This window comes from Theobroma cacao, chromosome 6, assembly GCF_000208745.1.
Source record: "Theobroma cacao cultivar B97-61/B2 chromosome 6, Criollo_cocoa_genome_V2, whole genome shotgun sequence".
In the NCBI taxonomy this organism is placed as follows: domain Eukaryota; kingdom Viridiplantae; phylum Streptophyta; class Magnoliopsida; order Malvales; family Malvaceae; genus Theobroma; species Theobroma cacao.
In genome coordinates, this window is record NC_030855.1 from 1,943,782 (window position 1) to 1,962,256 (window position 18,475).

General features: G+C 32.5%; 3 protein-coding genes across 3 annotated transcripts; all 3 read right to left on the bottom strand.

Annotated features, from left to right (window-relative positions):
* LOC18595243 (SPX domain-containing protein 1) lies at positions 230–1,441 on the bottom strand. The gene is made up of 4 exons (XM_007023108.2): positions 1,423–1,441; positions 983–1,279; positions 749–872; positions 230–672 (listed from the first exon to the last, which is right to left on the bottom strand). Exons 2-4 carry the CDS (start codon positions 1,268–1,270, stop codon positions 503–505), a joined length of 582 nt encoding a protein of 193 aa, XP_007023170.2. The 5' UTR covers positions 1,271–1,279; positions 1,423–1,441; the 3' UTR covers positions 230–502.
* LOC18595244 lies at positions 2,147–6,372 on the bottom strand. The gene is made up of 5 exons (XM_007023109.2): positions 6,215–6,372; positions 4,896–5,009; positions 3,585–3,664; positions 3,028–3,152; positions 2,147–2,457 (listed from the first exon to the last, which is right to left on the bottom strand). The coding sequence occupies exons 1-5, from the start codon at positions 6,265–6,267 to the stop codon at positions 2,386–2,388; spliced, it is 444 nt and encodes a 147-aa protein (XP_007023171.2). The 5' UTR covers positions 6,268–6,372; the 3' UTR covers positions 2,147–2,385.
* LOC18595245 (ethylene-responsive transcription factor WIN1) lies at positions 11,716–13,301 on the bottom strand. The gene is made up of 2 exons (XM_007023111.2): positions 13,063–13,301; positions 11,716–12,452 (listed from the first exon to the last, which is right to left on the bottom strand). The coding sequence occupies exons 1-2, from the start codon at positions 13,140–13,142 to the stop codon at positions 11,960–11,962; spliced, it is 573 nt and encodes a 190-aa protein (XP_007023173.1). The 5' UTR covers positions 13,143–13,301; the 3' UTR covers positions 11,716–11,959.

Genomic DNA, 18,475 nt, shown 5'->3' on the forward strand with positions numbered 1-18,475 from the left:
AAAAGTTATTATTTAGGCATGATTTACATTTGAAATCTCATATTTTTAGCTTGAGCGGTTCAATGAGTTTGAGCTTGTTACATCTTTCCGATTAATTTGACTTTCTTTAAGCAATGTTAGTATGTTTACCAGTCCCATTCATTTCTTAACTCAAAGGTGTTTTGGGGGCTTTGTTTGAGCATGGGATTGATGATGGTTAGTAGAAACCATATGAACATTGGAAGAAAGATTGGGGAGAAGATTTGATACTTCATAAGAACATACAGTTCAATGATCAACTTGGAAGATTAACAGGGCAATGGAGCACCATACCTCTCCTCTCTTTAGGGAAAAAGTGTGTGTAATTGTATGTGTAAGCTATGGCATATGCACCAAAAAACTATACCAAATAAGGAAAGAGGAGCTTTTCCAAATCCAAAACAAAAGTGAAAAAGAAAAGACAACTATATATTGACTGGTCTTCCTTTGATGATTGGCTTCAATGGCTCGATCAGATTGGCCTTTAAGGGTCACTTGGGGGAGAGAGGCTGTCAAGTATTGCTTCACATCCCCTGATAAGATTGTAAAGCAAATCAGTGGAGAAGAATGGCTGCTGCAGAACCCTTGTCGTGTAGGGTGAGTAAACAGAAGCACCTGCCTTCTTCTTGTGCTTCTTCACAATCTTGATCAAGCCTGTTGAGCTTAATTGCAGTGAGAGGCAAGAGATATGATTTAGAATAGTATTGAACCTGATTAAAAAAGGGTATACCTGTAACGTTAGTGACACTGAAATGCAGTAGCATCACCATCTCTGCATGAAAATCCACAATGTCCTTCTGCAATTCCAGCTTTTCTTCATCACCGTTCAAGTTTTCAGCCCTGATTTGCAGCTCCTGGAATACCCAAAGACAACAATTTGTTTCAACCAAAATGAATTTCTGACACCAACAAAAGGTTTTCGATTAAATTCTGTACCGAAGGGAAGATGATCAGATAATATTACCCTAAAGCTGATGACATAATCTTCCTCTTTGTCAATGTAAAACGTGTTAACCTTGTGGAGTTCCCTGTCTAATAACAGGGTGAAACCCGTGTCCTGTACTGGTGAATTCCGCTCACTGCTTCCACCCACTGAATATTTTCCATTGTCTAATCTTGACCTTTTCTTTCCATTAAAATGGGGATTCACCAGTTTCACTTGCTGCTTCAACGCCTTGTAAGACATAAACTTACGTTTCCATCCTGGCAAGCTTTTTGCTACCTCAGCCCGATGCTTCTTTCCATGCTTCATCTCTTCTCCCTGTCAGAGTTTCAATGATTGATGGAGGTTGAAGCAGGAAGAAATATATATAAATAAAAAATTGGAAGCATATCCTACAGAACCCTAGGCAAATTATTCGCATCACCCGCAATATTCCTGAAGGCTGGAACCATGAAGATTACAAGGTAGATTGTAGAATATTCTTCTGATGCCATTTCCAAACTTGTATATTCCAGGACGCTAATGCAGAATTCGTATATTCAATCAAGAAGTCCACATCACTTGCTCCTCAAGGTCATCGAAAGACCATGGGATCCTAGTTAGATCCGAAACGTTTCCTGTTGTCTTACTCTGACAAACTAGATAGTCTTTTTCCTCTCCCCACATCTTTTTGGATGGACTAACCTATGAAATCCAAGACTAATGCGTTACATTTATCCTAGGGGAATTATAATAAATCACATGGTTGACTGATTCCACGAGCTAAGGGAATTATAATAAATCACATGATTGACTGATTCCACGAGTCCAGGATCTCATCAACTCAACGAGGAAGTCTACACCATGCATTCTTTGATGTGAAAGCCCACATTAGGCTAATATTAATTGTAATAATCTGAATTCAAACACCATTGGTTCAATGCATTTTTTGATATCAATTGTAATTATCTTAATTCAAACATCACTGATTTAATAACTTCTAGAGTCTGAATCATAAAAATTATGATTTACATGTGAATATAAATACTAAAAATAACTTCTTAAAAAATATAATTGATAAGTTACTAATGTGATTGAGTTAATGCTAAAAAATACATTTACTAATTAATTTATAATTTAACTCATGTAAAGATTTAGTAATATTGACTTCAATTATTGATTTAAAAAATCGATTGGACCGGCCAGTCAAACAAAATATTAATATATATTATATTTCTTTTTCAATATAAAATTTTTGTCACAAACCAATACTCATAAGCTCCATCCAAAATAATGGAAAATAAATCTGTAATTCTGATCAGGAAGCATGATATTACAGTCGCTGGCATAGAAAACACAACAATAGGATTTATGGTGCCTATCCATAGAGTGCAAGACACTGAATTCACTGTCTCCGAATAGGCGGATGGCAAGGTACTCTCCGCTCAAAACTCGGTTGGAGGCTTCAAACGTACTAACCTCCTGATCCTGTCTTTATCTGTATTCTCCAGGTATCCCTTGAGAATAAAACAAAAGAAAGGTGGGGGCGGGGGGGGGGGGATTTGTCAGTAGCAATATCAACATGGAAAATACAATAGGATACAGAGATAAAACAACTGTTAGGTGCCAAAAGGAAGTGGGTTGCCACATGCTAAGTGTCATGGACCCAGAACAGAACTATGAATTCCATATCGGCTATGTACTAAAGTGAGACTAGGTAACTAAGTGTTCACACCATTTCAACATGTGAGACATTTTTTGTAAGATAAAACTGTGAGAACTAACAGGGTCAAAGCGAACAATACCTTACAAGTTGGTGTAGAGTGTATCACTAGGTGAATTTGTGCTGTTCAATAATCATGGGCAGTGATAGGTCATAATTTCTTTTCTTAAGCCTCACTCAAGTGGGGTGTGTCCCAATAAGAAACAAGTTTGAACACTAGCTATTGATCGATCAGAAACAAGGAGTTCTAGGAGACTTTTTTATCTTATTATAATGATGATCAACCTCACATATAACCAACAGTTGACACCAAAGAGGAAGAAAAGCCAAAATTATTGATAGAGATACCAACTTGTCACCTCACCTTCCAAATAATTTCATCCAAAGACAAGCATATCTTTCCGTACTTATCCAGGAAAAGGCGCTCTGTTGGTGGCTTCCCACATACATCCTTTACAGCTGAGGTTATAACAAAGATCACCTCTGCCACTAGCACAGAAACATTCAGGAGATAAATCATTACTAAATTCAAGCATGCAATGTGATGCACCTCTTCAGTCAAAATGCACCTCAAATACAAAGTGTTAACTTTCATTTCAACAAAAGAGCGATTTTCCTCTTAATTAACAGACCATTTAAATGGGTCAATCTAGGTCAAAAAGCAAGCTACGTTAAAGATAACTGAGAAGCTTAACTGACTAAGAAAAGCATAGAGATTTGCGCATGTCAAGATAGGGAAAATGTATCACCACTTAATTGCAGATTATTCAAGAAGATTCTTTCAAGGAACCTAATATAGATCAAGCTCTCTCACTTGAAACAGAATATAAACCACATATTTTTGAATCAAGAAGTTTTTAGCTTCTTCCTGACCTTTCACAAACTTAGGATGTATGTGTTAAGAATGCAAGATATACTTACATGCAAGTTCATCATACTCATCCTTGCCAACAACATAGACGCTGACATCTCCAAGCACGGTGTAAACAATATACACAGACCTGATAAAAGAACAAATTTGTTCAGTTCTGTGAAATGATATCATTTAGTCCAAAAGTAAAGCTTTTATAATTGGACATTAGAACTCCCAACAATATAGTTCTAACCAAAATTTTTCCTAAAGGGTCAGCTAAGCTTTAAGGTTGATAGAAAAGCTGATCATAACTATGATCTTGTGGTGCAGCATTGCTGCAAAATAGGCCCACGTGTAGAAGTTTAAGAAAACCTAAACAAGTTGCTGACCAGTTATCAAAGCTGCGAAAAAAAGAGATAATATATCCTTTTATGAGTTTCAAATATGTTTGGACAAATTATGAAACTCTCACAATATGTTAGGTCTTGGAGATTAAATAGTACCTTGCTTCATGATCGAGCAATAACTGCGACAATGAAATCATGTATCACAACACATATTTCACTTTACAGAATAATAGAAGTAGACTGTCAAGCTGTGTTTTTCTTAAGTCTTTGTTTACAAGGTGAATTCTCTCACAATAATCAAGTGTGTGGTTTGTACACTGATCCATTCCACAATCAACAAAGTCAAGAACTCTGTGCCCCTGATCAATTAATTCCTGGAATTAAATTAACTGCAGGGTAAAAAAAAATGCAAGAAGCAAAAAGATTAAAGCTACTGCTCAAGGAACGTTTTTTGAATTACAAGGATCCTTGGCCCAGTCAACAAGATGTTTTAAGTAGAGATTATAAATCCTTTTATGCCAAAAATGGGTTTCCTGTTACTTATTAAAAGTTATCAGATTTCATAGACAAAGGGCGGAAATTTAGAAAAGAAAATCTAGTAAATCAGGCCTTTAGATAAATTGTTTATACTATCTACTACTTGATAAATTCTAGTTACATGTTTACATTTGCATCAGACCCAAGAGAGAAACGATGTACTCATTGCTGGCTACATCCTTGTTGGCAAGCTTGGATCAAGTCAATCAGGATTCTAAAATCATAGCCCATGCATGTCCTGAACAGTTGACCATCAACCCTGTGCTGGTCACAGATTCATGGGTTTCACATAGTTCGATCAAGTTTTTTGTTTGCAGCAAACATCATTTATACCAGTTGGCCTGGTGCAAAATCTAAGTGATCTGACATATTTAATCCTCTCAACCAATCCCAGAACCCAATACTAAGAACAATTCTAAGGAATTTTAAAGATGGAAAACATGTATCATAGCTACAAACAGATACTAAAATTTAATGGAAGAAGGATATTCATACTTGTGAGAAGCAACAAGTAGCTCTTCATTCTTGACACCCTTAAGATTATCTGCTCCCAGTTTAACTAGGAAAGATCTCCAATGCAGCCGTTCCTCAGCTGGAACTCCATTAAAGCTGCAACAAAACATAATCCCTGAGCTAATGTTCAACTATCTTATCAAGAAGAGATAAAAAATAAAGCTCAGCTGTCTTTTAAAAGCAACTAAGACTGCATGTTCCTCAAAGGACAGACCAATATTAGACAGCAATGATGACAAAAAGTAACTAATAAAGAAAAGCTACTTCACTAATCACAGAGACTGAGACCATTGCTAGTCGTAATGGAAGGAGCCTTGGGACTGAAAAACAGAAAATCATGGATAAAGTCCTAAGAGCAGCCACTTTATGTGGAAATATGATCAAAAGCTTCTTTTTCCATTAACCATTTCTCCAGACCACCTTTTCAGAAACATAACTGGGTAATGACCCTTTAGGTTAGCACAAACCTCCCCTTGTGACATGGATGACAAGGATTACATGAAAAGCTGAGATTAATTACCAAGAATATTAAAATTGTGATCCTTGTATGATCTTGGTTTAACTTAGGACCTCAGTTGAACTTAGAATAGATAGTATTGTCTTCTTTTGTTTCTTAAGTTAAATGTTACAGGTTTAATCTTAGGTTCAAATTCTCAAATCTGTTTCCCAGTAACTGTTAAAAGAGGTAAAGATAACAAACTTGCACTTCATCAGCAACGATTGGAGTGAATGATCAACACTAAAACAACACCCATTTGTCCAAATTCATGCCATTTACCCTTCATTCTTGTTCCAACCTCTAAAGCAGGCATTATACCTTTTGAACAACCACAACAAATCGTTCATTAGTGTATTCCAAACCTCAATTCAAACTCATTTCAAAACTTTCCCCTTCTTGAATACATTGAATAATGGGATTCTTCTGGTATATAGGTATCACAAAAAAGATCACCATGAAAATGAATCATCCGAAAACCTCCCAGATGGAACTTATCATAACAGTAGCTGTTAATAATCAATCACCCATTTCCACCTTCTACATAAACCAAAATCAACCCAATTCAAATCCCATCCAGAAAGCACAAATAAAATCATTCAATTTCCATGAAAAAAATCGAATGACCCATTTAAGATCTGCCTCTATATAAAACAGATTCGAGCACAATAAACTAATTCAACAAACAAAAAGCCATCAAAGAGCATACAAAAAAAATGATAAAACCAACAAGAGCATCCAATGGCAAAACTGATATGGATATGATCAGAGAAAAATGGATGAGATAGAGATCTATTTCCCCTACCGTTCAACTAAGATGTTCCCTTCAGAGTTGGCGAATAACAATGCAAGTATCATCTCGATATCTCCCTCTCCTCAACCACTTCTTTCTTTTTCTCTTCTTTTCTGTGTTACGCAGACAGAAACGAAACGTTTGCTGTTGTGGACTTGTCGTCGACATCGTCTCTTACTTTTCCCTTCTCGATTCGGGTCGGTGTCGGTTTTTAGGTTCGGATAAATTTTATTCAGAATTTTAGATATATCATTTGGAGGAGTGTGCAAATAAAAATGATTAGTTGGTGTTAAAATTTATGAAAATCTAAAAAAATTAAATTTATTTTATTCATAAATATCGAATCGAATATTAAAATAAACCGAATTGATCGAAAATTAAATTATTTCAATCTGTTTTAAAAAATAGAATTAAAGTAAAATTTTTACATGTTGAAGTAAATTTAACAATATTTTTAATAAATTCAACAACATGCAATAACATTTACATATTAATATATATAATAATTTAAATTTTTATCAATTTAAGTTCAATTTTTCAATTTGTTTGATCAAAAAATCAAATTGATCAAAATAACCAAATTACAAAATCGAACACTTTGAAAACCGTTAGAACTAAATCGAAAAAATCAAACTCATTTAAATTCAATTTATTTTTTCACTACATATTTTAATTTTTCTATACAGAACCAAAAAAAAAGGTATTGTTCCTTCTCATATATTTTTATTGATTTAATTTTAAAAATTTTATCATTCAAAATAAAGCTCTAAACATTTAATTTATAAATAAATAAATTTTTATAAATTAGTAGATTTTACCATTAAAATCATTTATTTATTTAATTTCACGTTCCTTATTGTTTTGTTACATTACTAGTACTAAAAATTTATCAGCATACCAAATGTGTTATACTATACACATTTAAAATAAAAAATTAGAAACTAATTTTGTTTCAATTTGAGTAACAAGTAAATAAATTAATATTAAATCTATAATTAAACCAAAAAATATGAATACTAAATATACATATGGGTTTGCCATGTGGGCTAACAAATGGGTTTGATAAGCTTATGGTTTGGGGATTTAGGGTCCTTAGAATAATTTTTTTTCTTTTTAAATATCAGGTGGGCTGGAACAACTTCAGCCCAGTGCCCATAAAAATTTTGAAATAATTTCAAATTTCAAGAATGTGTCAAGTCTTTTCTTCTTATTCATTTAATTAGATTATCTATTTCATTAAAGTTACTGCTTTGTCCTTGACAAAGAGTTTTTATCCAAAAAATAAAAAATAAAGATGACTAAAAAGACCCGTCAATGTTAAATTTCTGAATCTTGACTAGAAAAAGAAAAATCAAACTAATCTAAAAGCAAAAGAAAATGGTACCTGATGGTAGGAAAATATGGACATTTGATTGAATCATTTTGTTACATACTTTGTCTCGTTCAAATCATTTACAATATTGACTACACTGGTAAAAAAATATGAGATAAGCGAGAAGACCTGAATGCTAAAATTAGCTTCTTTGTACTGTGTTAATTAAGTTACCTAGATGCAAATAGGATACAGGGACATAGGATCCACCCATTGTAGAACCCTAACTTCGCATCAGTTCATTCAAGACAAATTAGTTTACCTCTTCACATTAATGCTGTAAACGAACGATCTCTCAACATGTTGAAATAATAGCGTGATCTTCGAGTTCTGTCTATAACAATTGATAAAATTACGATTTCGATCTTACTTTTTGAGTTTAGGGTTTCCAATTTTGAGTCAACAGATTCTATTTTTCAAGCATCATGATGAATAAAATTTATAATTATGTGATTTTCAAATGGACGAATTTGGAAAAATTACATGGTTTTCAAGGTTTTTCTTTATGACAATTAACAATATCGTGATGTTGATCTTCCTTTTTAAATTTAGAATTTCAAATCTCGGCTCAATGGATTCTATTTTCCAAACATCATTTTTCAATTAAAATGAACTAAATTCGTAATTGTATAATTTTTCACAATTAGTAATTATGAATTTGGGCACTAGCATGATAAAAGAGACATTAATGTTTTTCTTGAAGGTGACCATGGAGAGGAAGTTGCTTGTAAAGTTAAGGATTTCGGATTTGAGGAGAGACCAAAACTTTTTTAAAAAAAATTCATATTGAAATCATCTGGTCCGGGAGTTTTATTGCCGTCAAGGTCCCAAATGAGGCCAAACTTGAGTTTTTCTTCTTTTCTTTTCGGCAAAAAAAGAAAAAAAAAAGAGTTTTCCCACAAATTAAATTGAGATATTATGAACAAAGTTGGTAGGAGTTTGATGAGCATGTGATTGCAATAATGGGACAGTCATTGTTGCATGGCATCAACCAACTATCCTAGGAAGAATCATGGCTTGAAATTGACACTTTCCCGTTGGTCTCCCCTGCTTTTTTAGCTGTTTTGTCTTTAATGTTGTCTAGCATAAATTAAAAAGTCTACTGACTGATATTAGCAAGTCCCGTAGCTGTTGTATTAACTATCATCCTTTTCCTGACTCAACATTTCATAATGCCATTACCATAAGACATTACTGACCATAGTGTAATAGAAAAAAGAATTGATGTACATAGAAAAAGGCCTACTCAAAGGACGAAAAAGAAGCAAAAAGGATAATTAATCTCAGATCCTGAAAGCTATTTACAGAACTTAGAGTTGAGTTGCAAAAGCCAACCTTGCACTTCTTTAAGTCGTCTGGATGGTTTGGTTTAGTCTATATTATTCCCTTGAACAACCAACCTAGCCCTGCAAAAGGCTCTTGGTTCTTGCTCAATTTTTCTCTTCAGTCATGTGCTTTGGTACCTTTAATGGTGGCACTTTCCATCAGGAATTTGGGTTACTGTCTGCTCTGCCGGCAGCCTTGGTTGCAGTCAGTAGAAAGAGAGCTAGAATCTACTCACAGCCTTATGGCCTTGGAGCACATTCATTTGAAATTTGAGCTGTGTAACCCTAAATTAAGGTCCTAGGTCCTGAAGCAATTCAATTACTAATTAAAATTTTGTTGCAGCAGATAGCCCTCTTTATGGTTTTAAGCTTTGCTGAGTAAGCTTTTAAAAAATTTAAGCATAGGACGGCAAACAACCTAAGCTTAGTTGAGCCAAGTACATGAACACTTGCCTTATTATGAACTAACCCACACCACATTTTCTTTCCAATTTCTGTTGAGATTGGCATGGTCCATGGAAGCTAATAAATGACATCTTCAATCATTTTGGACGATGCATACAGGTCCCAGCAATCAATCAAAAGGATCAGTATGATTTTGATTGCTGAACAAAAGTATACAGTGTGTATCACTTTCAAATATTGTTATTGTGGAAGATGATTGCTGCTTCGTTTTGCCTCTAGCCAATAGGGAACTATCAAAGATAAAGATACCAAACCCCTTCTGCTACAATTTAATCTCCATGGAAAGTTGCTTCCTTTCTTCTTTCACCTAACAAACAATCAAATAAATTACCAGCCTGGAATCTTTAAAAACTGCAAACTGATAAATCAAAACACCCTCAGGCTTGAATCTGAAGAGAATTTCCATCACATCAGATGTTAATTGGAAGCTCCAGAAATCCTGAGATATATGATGATCAATCTATCAGACTCAACATGGATATATTACTTTATTTTTCTCACAAACTAATCTCATTCGAAAGGTTCATCTTCCTCTAAAGTTGGGCTGTCATTAGCCTAGTCATGGTTGTGGATTTAGAATAAGTTTAACAGCATCACTCAATGCTACTCTTTTAAGTTATGGAAAAAATTGTGTTAGCATTAATCTCCTCTTGCAGATGTCTATATAGATATCTAGAGTTCTTGAGTTCCTTTTTTGTACCACAACTTTGGGGCTCACTATTATAATTATTATATACAATTAGGGTTTCACAAAATTGTAGAGATGTGAAAATATTGAAAAACACAAGATTATATGGAAGTTTTAAGATTCGAGTTAAAATTTATTCACGGGGTGTTTTGTACTCTTTGTAATTTTTGCATTTATAGTAGATTTTTCTCTGTTGTTCGTGAATTTAAATAATAAATGTCGAATCAAGTTAAATGCCATTTTAAATATAACAAAACAAAATCAATCTAATCATTCAATCTCTTTCATTTTTGCCATTTATATATAGTTAAGGATTTATGCTACTTTGGGATCTAACATTGTACATCATCATCAGTTATCTATTTTGCTTGATCTGAAATGATTATCTTTTTATTTATAATTTGAAGGAACAAACTAGGAGAACTAGATTCAACTCAAGCTAGAGAGACTTGTATGCCTCTTTTTACTTGCAATAAATAACAAATAATAAAAATATGTCATAATACTTTTAAAAAAATCCTTAGAAATATTTAAAAAAATAAAAAAAATTATTTATTACATTTCAATTAAGTTTTTATATTTTTATTTTGGATAAGATGAGCTCTTATATATGCATAATGGTTGATTAACTGTGATTAATCAAAACATCATTTGTCATTTTTTATGTCACATGAGGCTGACGTGATCTTGAAGTGGACAGTGAAAATTTCATGTGATCATATTTCCGTATCATATAATATGTCATATCATTACCCACTACAACATATTAATATGTCATATTAACCTCACGTGATATAAAATGACAAGTGACATTTAACTAACATAAAGGGTTTGATTAAATGCAATTTAAGAATAAGCACTTATTTGAATTAATTTTCCTTAATAGTTTAGGAATTTTTTTAAATTATAAAAAATAGAGATCAAATACGACCTAAAGTGATTAAATTATTTTAGTTTATGATTGATTTTGATGGTTTCTACTTTCTACCTTAGAAAATTACAAGAGGACTTGTCTTATGAAGATAATGATTACCATTTATTCTATTATATATGTTGAATTAAAAACAAAAGGAAATTAGTACAAAAATCTTAAAATTAAGTCATATCATCTTCTTGTATATACTAAAACATTAAAAAAAAAGGTAAACTGAAAGAACATGATCTTTGTAGGCTATGTATCCAATAATTCCATTTTGTGGCTGCAAATAAATAAATGAGTGAAATTATTAGATAAATTGAACAAATCATATCAATCATATGTAGAGATGTCGGTTAAAAAAGAAAATTACGTAATATTTATTTGTTGAATTATTTACTATGTAAATTTTTTTTAAAAAAATTATTTACTATGTAAATTAACGTTGAAAAAATAAAAATGAAAAATGGACTTGATTGATTTCAAACCCATGGTTTAAAATATTTCAATTAAATCGATTAAAACTGAATAAATCGAATTAAGTTGATTAATCGATTTAATGTAAAAAGTTAGTCGGCTCAATTAAAATATACATGGAGAGAGTTCGGTTAAATCCGTTATTATCATTTTTTATCGATTTAATTGACTTAACCGAAGCAAAGTTATTATATTAACTTGTGGATGCATTCATGTTTGAGATATAATAATTTTAAATATAAAACAAAGAATTGTGATTTCCTGGGCCTATATTTGAACTTGATGAGTCGAATTACTTTATTATAATTTCTCAATAAAACAACAAAAAAAATCTATAGCTAACTGGTAGGAATATAGATTATTGAATAATTTCTCCCTACCCTACATTTACATAATCATTAATTTTTTGTAATGACTTGAAAGCTAAATAATAAAGCACAAGGGAAATGACAAGGACTTGAACAACATGTGCATGGAAGATCATGCGAATCCGATCATGTCGCTACCTAGCAGGTCAATTCCTATTCAGAAGTTCTTCTATCATCTGCAATGCTGCTTTCTGTTCCTCATCTAACCCATCACCAACTTCCTGTCCCATCATTTCACCTGGTTCCTCTGAAACCGGCCTTTTCTTATTGATCTCTGCGACTTCCCCAACGTTTTTCTTGCCTAGCTCGACGGTCATGACCCAACTTGAATCGGGTCGAGCCCCTGCTCTCTTCTGCCAGACTCCAATGTGAGAATTCTCAGTGTCAAGCCTGAGGCAGGTTAGAGAAGGAGATGGAGTTTTGCAACATTTGCGAAGCTTTTCACTGAGGATTGAAGAAAGCGAACTAGTAGCACTAGTGCTGCTGCTAGAAGCCGCGGGGTTTCCGTTGCCTGCTTGGTTCTTGGCCACCGGGAAATTCGTCTTGGCGTTGCGTCCGCTCATCAGAATGGCTGCCTCGTCGTAGGCTCGTGCCGCCTCTTCGGCGGTTTCAAATGTCCCAAGCCAGACCCTTCTTTTCCTATGACATATACACAAAAATCAAGAACCAGTAAGTACTGATTATGAACATAGAAGGGAAGAAAACTTGGTTTTGCAGATGAACATGTTGCTATGAGAACTACCGTTTTAGTAATGCAATTAAGCAGAAATGCGAAGGCCCAAGTGATATTTACTATGAGGGATTTAGAAGCCAAGGAAGAAGAGGAAAGAAGAACCAATCTTGGAAAATTAGTTAAACCATGTGAAAAGAAACTGAGTACGTGAACAGAAAATAAGATCATATACACCAAAATGCAGGAGTTGACAGAGAAAGATATGTTTAATCCTACAAAAGAAAGGAACCCAAACTGAAGAACAAAGGATACATGCAGGAATTATAGCAGAAAAAAGCTAGTTTATGTCAGTGAAACATAAGCAAACGAAAAGAAAATGAGAATAGAAAAATGGAATATATAGTACAAAACAACATAATTAAATCGGTAAATGAAGTAGATTCGGAAAGGCTGCACAAGTGTTGGAGATATGCAGATACAGGAAACATCCTTAAAAGGAGGGAAACAAAGGACTGAAAAAGGTATAGGCAAATACGAAAAATGCATTGTCAAGAGAAGACGATTGAGGCAAATTACAGTAAAGGGTGACGAATCTCAGAGACCCAAGAGCCCCAGTGGCGCTGCCTGACACCTCTGAACTTCTTTGATTGTACCATGTTGCCTTTCAGTGAGCTGACTTATGATCTCTTTTTGTGTTTTGCTGCTTGTATGAGAGATAAGAAGGAGAGAATCAGATAGAGACGGCAAAGGCTGTGGGGAAGTGTCTTTAAAATGAGGAAGTTGTGGGATATTATGAAGTGCATAATGTCATTGGGGGCCTTACAACATTTAATTATTATCTAAGGATATACAGATTGGATTGAAAATATGCTTCATAATTCCATAGGATAAATTACAGTTTGTGATTCACTTCATCTTTAAAGAAGTAAAGTGAGAAGAAAAAGTGAAAAAACACTAAATGCGTCGAGGAGTATAAGTGAAATTTACCAGATTCATACTTGCGCCTTGATGAGTTTGGGAAAAGATTCTTTAATATATGTGGTCCATCTTGGAATTGGGATATTGTACCCTTGCTGCCAGAAAGGCTATGGGATCAACCTCTTTTTGCCCTAGGTAGGTTGCATATACAATTATTGACTCTATTTTCCACTGTGGCTATGATTCTACAATTCTACCCTTTGGCACCATAATGGGGACTTGGAGAAGACGGTATGGAACTTGATCATCTACATTGAAAGATCTGCAGGAATCTCAGATCATCCCAGGCATTCAATTCTTCTAAACAAATGATGATGATGATCTACAACCTACACACTACAAGAAATTTCATCTTCTTTCTTTATGGCATAAAAGGTGTTATAGTATATTGCAATAGCTAGGTTAGAAATAAAAATTACATTCTGCAGCAATAATACCATACAAAAAATTGTTGCAACTGCCTTTTACAATACTGTTTATTTTACATCACCTAGCAGCAATATGCAAAACACTTTATGCAACATAAAGAATCTTATGCCACAATAGGTTTTACCATAATTCTATCACATTTCTTGCATTGCTTGTCTGGTTTTACCCCCCAATCTTAAAGAGTAAGAAAAAAGAGAAAATGGGTTCACTGCACAATTGGAAGAAGTATACTCATTACAACAAAGGAGCATGTGTCTACCATAAATTTCCATGTTATAGTTGTACTGGGTCTTCTAACTAATTGCTAGTTTCATCATGGCATAAACATGACCTTATCTTCGAAAGGTGCTTGGAGTGTACTCCAAATGCTGTTGATTTTGACATCTTGCATACTTTTGGAAATGCATGTCATTTGGTATGATTCAACTTATTAAATTAAAAGTTATAAGTACTTGAATATTTGGAACAAATGGTAAATGCGTGTATCCGTGCATTCCGAAAAGCTAGGTTGAATCTTTCCTTCTTCTAAATTGTACTTGGTCGTTGAAGGGAAAAAAAAATTGATAACCTTTGTGCTAAACTTATTTCTTGTTAATGTTAGTAAAATTCATGTAGGTTTTGTTGTTTTTTTTCTAAAAGTACTCCACCCATATTTTAAGAAAGATTTTTGATTTTATATAATATATCGTTCTCATCAAATTCAAGAAAAAAATTATTAATGTTTTTATATGAATATCATCTTGCTCGAGATCTATCATTTTCTTATAAAAAATTATAATTTATTTATAAATACATCAAAGTTAAAATTTTTGTTTCATAATCTCTGCCGTAGGAAGTAGTAAGTAGTATTTAAGATACTAATAAACGAAATTAACACTATAAATCAAAGCAAAATAAAAAGGCTTTCTATTTTGCTTCATTTCTATAATAAATATTCCAAAAAAAAATACAAACAAACAACTTATGACATCTGTAACATATATATATATATATAAATTAATATAAATAAATTATTCTTTTGTGCATATGTATTTATACCTAATATTGTCTCATTGAGCATTATTTATGAGGATAAAAACCAAGTTTACCATATATATGCTTTGAGTCAAATATTAATCCTTAATCACCACTCATCTTTAAACTAATCCAAGTGTGTACTTCTATTTTAGTTGCAACAAATTAAAAAAAAAAATCCATAAGAGAATATTCCATGAACTATGATTACTTGTCTCTTTAAATATCCACATTCCCTTTTCGTCCTTGCTTGTTCTTTCTTATGATAAGTAAATTAATCGGGGTTAGAGAAAAGATTGTACTGAAATACAGTTTACAAGTCGACAAATATCACTTCCATTCCAAGTCAAGACAATTAATAAGAAAAATAATACATGTGATGTGTAAAAAATAGTTAAATACAGGTGCTCAAGGATTGAATTATCGACTGGGTTTAAAGATTAAGCTCAAAGTCTAATCCGGTTCAACACGATTATGTTATTTTTATTAATAAATATATTTTTATTTAATTTTAATTTTTAAATCATTAATATAAAATAATTATTATTTCAATGGTTCGGGTTAAGTTCAGACTTGGTTTTACAAATAAGAGGTTCCATAAATTCGACTCGATTCAATTCATGAACACCTCTATTACTGCACGTTAAACTTTAAATAAAAATAATATTTTCTGACTTGCATGGCCATGGTTGGGTCGTGCAATAATGGTGGCAATAGTCCCAAGACTAGAACCCTAGTGAATGGGATGTTTTAATTTGATTTAACATATCAAAGTTATTCTTTATATGAAGTGGATGGAGAAAAAAGAAAATGTGTAGTCTCTTATATGCATTGAATTTTCCAATTAAAGAACAAGTGGCATTTTATCAATCATAGAATTTCCTTTACCATTAAATGTCAATCATGGCATTTTTCCATCTAACGAAATCAATAAAGGACCTTCGAATAAGACCCAATGCCTCTCATCACTTTTTAGCATTTTTTTTGCTATTATTTTTTATGTAATGATCTGTCTCCCCATTAATGAATTGGTACACCAAGTGTATATCTTATTATTTCACTTGTTGATTTATGTTTCTTATTGATTAGTATTGTTAATTTTAAAATAAAGTTTGGCTAAATAATTACATCCATTATGTGCTATAATGGTCTTTGTCGTTTGAGGAGGGAGGAAGCTTAAGGTGATTAATGTCTGGAAAGCAAACACAAGAAGGGTTCATTAAGCCTAATTAAGTTCTGATTTTTGGACTTATAAGGTTGGGATTGTATATAAAGCTAGAGGTAAATGCAAAGGGTAATAAATAGAGACAAAGTAATCAATATTTATGAAATTTAAATTATTTTTCGAGATGTTAATTTAATCACCCTCAATAATTTAAAATTATCAATATAGAAGATCACTAATTCTTACCAAATATATATAGTGATTTAATCATCAAGTAGGGCTATCTAAGGGTCGAGCCGGAGATATGAGATATTTGTAATGAGATAAGGTGGATATATTTGCAGATCATCCACCTCGAATCGTCATCAGCAGCATAATTTTGGTGGAACAATAACAATTTGGTGAACAGTCGTGTAGATTGACCTACGAGTTCTTAATTTTGACGAAACCGATCCCCCCACGTCAACCCTTCAAAACAAGTTTACCAACATGTCAGCAAAGAACTGTTAGAACACCATCAAAACAAAATAAAGTAAATAAAAATTGTTAGCTAAATATTCAAATAAGTCCTTAGCTATATAGAAAGGGTCAATTAAGCTCTCATTTTTTTATTGCATTCAAATGAGTCCCTAAACTTTTATTTTGAGTCGAATAAGTCTTTTTTTATCAAAATAACAGGTTAACATGCCACATGGCAGATGACGTGAAGTAAAATTACCAATTGTATGTTGACTAATGGAAGTTAGTCAATAGTTAGTGAAAATGACTTATTTGATTCAAAATAAAAATTTATGGACTTATTTAAATGCAATAAAAGGATAGTGACTTAATTGATTTTTTTGGTATAGTTCAAAAACTTATTTGGATATTTAACCAAAATCATTAAGTGTCGAAATCAACACCCAAAACATAAAATCCGCGGCACCAAAATCAGATAAAACCACACCGAGAACAAATCATAAAAAGTCATCAGCTAGAGCATTACTCTTTTGGATCTTTTCTTTTGGTAGGGGGAGGGTCTACATAGAAAAGCTTCTTGAATGTTAGTACAAAGTAATTAAAGCAATTAAAGCAATTAATGATATAGTTAGGAACCTTGATTGAGTTTTATTTTCTTTGGATAATGTTTGGGAAAAAAATGGAGATTTAACTGTTGGGTGGTCCAAATTATTAACCAGCATATGAGTGACACTTGAATGCAAACCTCTGTTTCTTAGCTGCATTTCTTGGGGTCCCATAATTTGTTTCTATTATTATGTTTAACAGCTGGATCTTGTATTTCCACCAGAAAGTTTGTCTGTGCCAGAAATTAAAACTCTTAATGGAAAGTAAAGTTTGTCATTACTTCAATTATGTAAAGGAAAAGAAGGAAAAAAAAGGTAAAATCTAGCGTAGTATCTTGGTTAATTGATTCCATAAATTATTAACACCAATATGTAAATCCTCCAAGGACAGTAATATGCTGTCAAACTTTTACAACCCATATCTAGATTCCAATATAAATGCCATTCCCTCACCAATAAGGTATTGTCTTAGACTCTATTTAAGTGTCATCACGTGTGGATTTATCATAATTTTTTGGTTTTTTTTTTTTACGATCGAGATCTAATTTGTCGGTGTTATTTTCTTTTAAACGTATATTAGTTTTTGTTATACACACATTGTATGTAAATGATTTATAAGTGATATCATAACAAAAGTAGTTAACATTTAAAGTATAATGACAAGAAATATATGTAAGTAAGAGAAGATGCATTTTCATGAAAAATATTATAATTAAATAAATTTTACGTCTAAAATAAAATTTCCATTATAGAAAATATTATACTATAACCAATTAAAATTTAAATAATAAATTTTGAGATCCTAGTAGTAAAAAAGAGAAAAACACAAATTTTGAAAATAACTACATTTAGCATGACAATTAAAATTTTATTTTTTATCTTTAGTTAATTAGAAATACTAATTAATCAACCAATTAAAAATTAATTATTAATAAAAAGAGGGAAATGGGGAAAACACCAATTTTTTTTATCTAATTCAATTAGAATATATCAAGTGATGTCGACACGTTGTATTGATCAAGACTCTTGCCGCACGTTTGGTATGGGGAATAGCTATTCTATTCCCAGCTAATCCCTAAACCCTTGTTTGGTTTAAAAATGGAATGAGGAATAAGAATTCCTCAGTAATCTGTATTCTTTAAAATGGGGGAGAGTTTAATTTAAGTATTCCCGACTCTCCTCCTGGTTTTATCTATTCCGTGAATTATGGAATAGTTTTAAAATATTTAATGACTAAAATACCCTTATTAGATTTACAAAATTACAACTTGATCCATATAAAACAATTTTTTCTTCTCATTTTCGTTTCTTCTTTCTCTCTCTTCTCACGTTCTTTTCT

Bases quoted from the DNA above. Each gene is read 5' to 3' on its own strand.
- LOC18595243 (XM_007023108.2), bottom strand. From the start codon at position 1,270: ATGAAGCATGGAAAGAAGCATCGGGCTGAGGTAGCAAAAAGCTTGCCA. The intron at 873-982 runs GTAATATTATCT...TGGGTATTCCAG, and splicing joins ATTATGTCATCAGCTTTAGG to GAGCTGCAAATCAGGGCTGA. The intron at 673-748 runs GTATACCCTTTT...TAAGCTCAACAG, and splicing joins CAGTGTCACTAACGTTACAG to GCTTGATCAAGATTGTGAAG.
- LOC18595244 (XM_007023109.2), bottom strand. From the start codon at position 6,267: ATGATACTTGCATTGTTATTCGCCAACTCTGAAGGGAACATCTTAGTT. The intron at 5,010-6,214 runs GTAGGGGAAATA...GTTTTGTTGCAG, and splicing joins GGGAACATCTTAGTTGAACG to CTTTAATGGAGTTCCAGCTG. The intron at 2,458-3,027 runs GTGAGGTGACAA...TTTATTCTCAAG, and splicing joins TGGATGAAATTATTTGGAAG to GGATACCTGGAGAATACAGA.
- LOC18595245 (XM_007023111.2), bottom strand. From the start codon at position 13,142: ATGGTACAATCAAAGAAGTTCAGAGGTGTCAGGCAGCGCCACTGGGGC. The intron at 12,453-13,062 runs GTAATTTGCCTC...TATATGTCATAG, and splicing joins GAGATTCGTCACCCTTTACT to GAAAAGAAGGGTCTGGCTTG.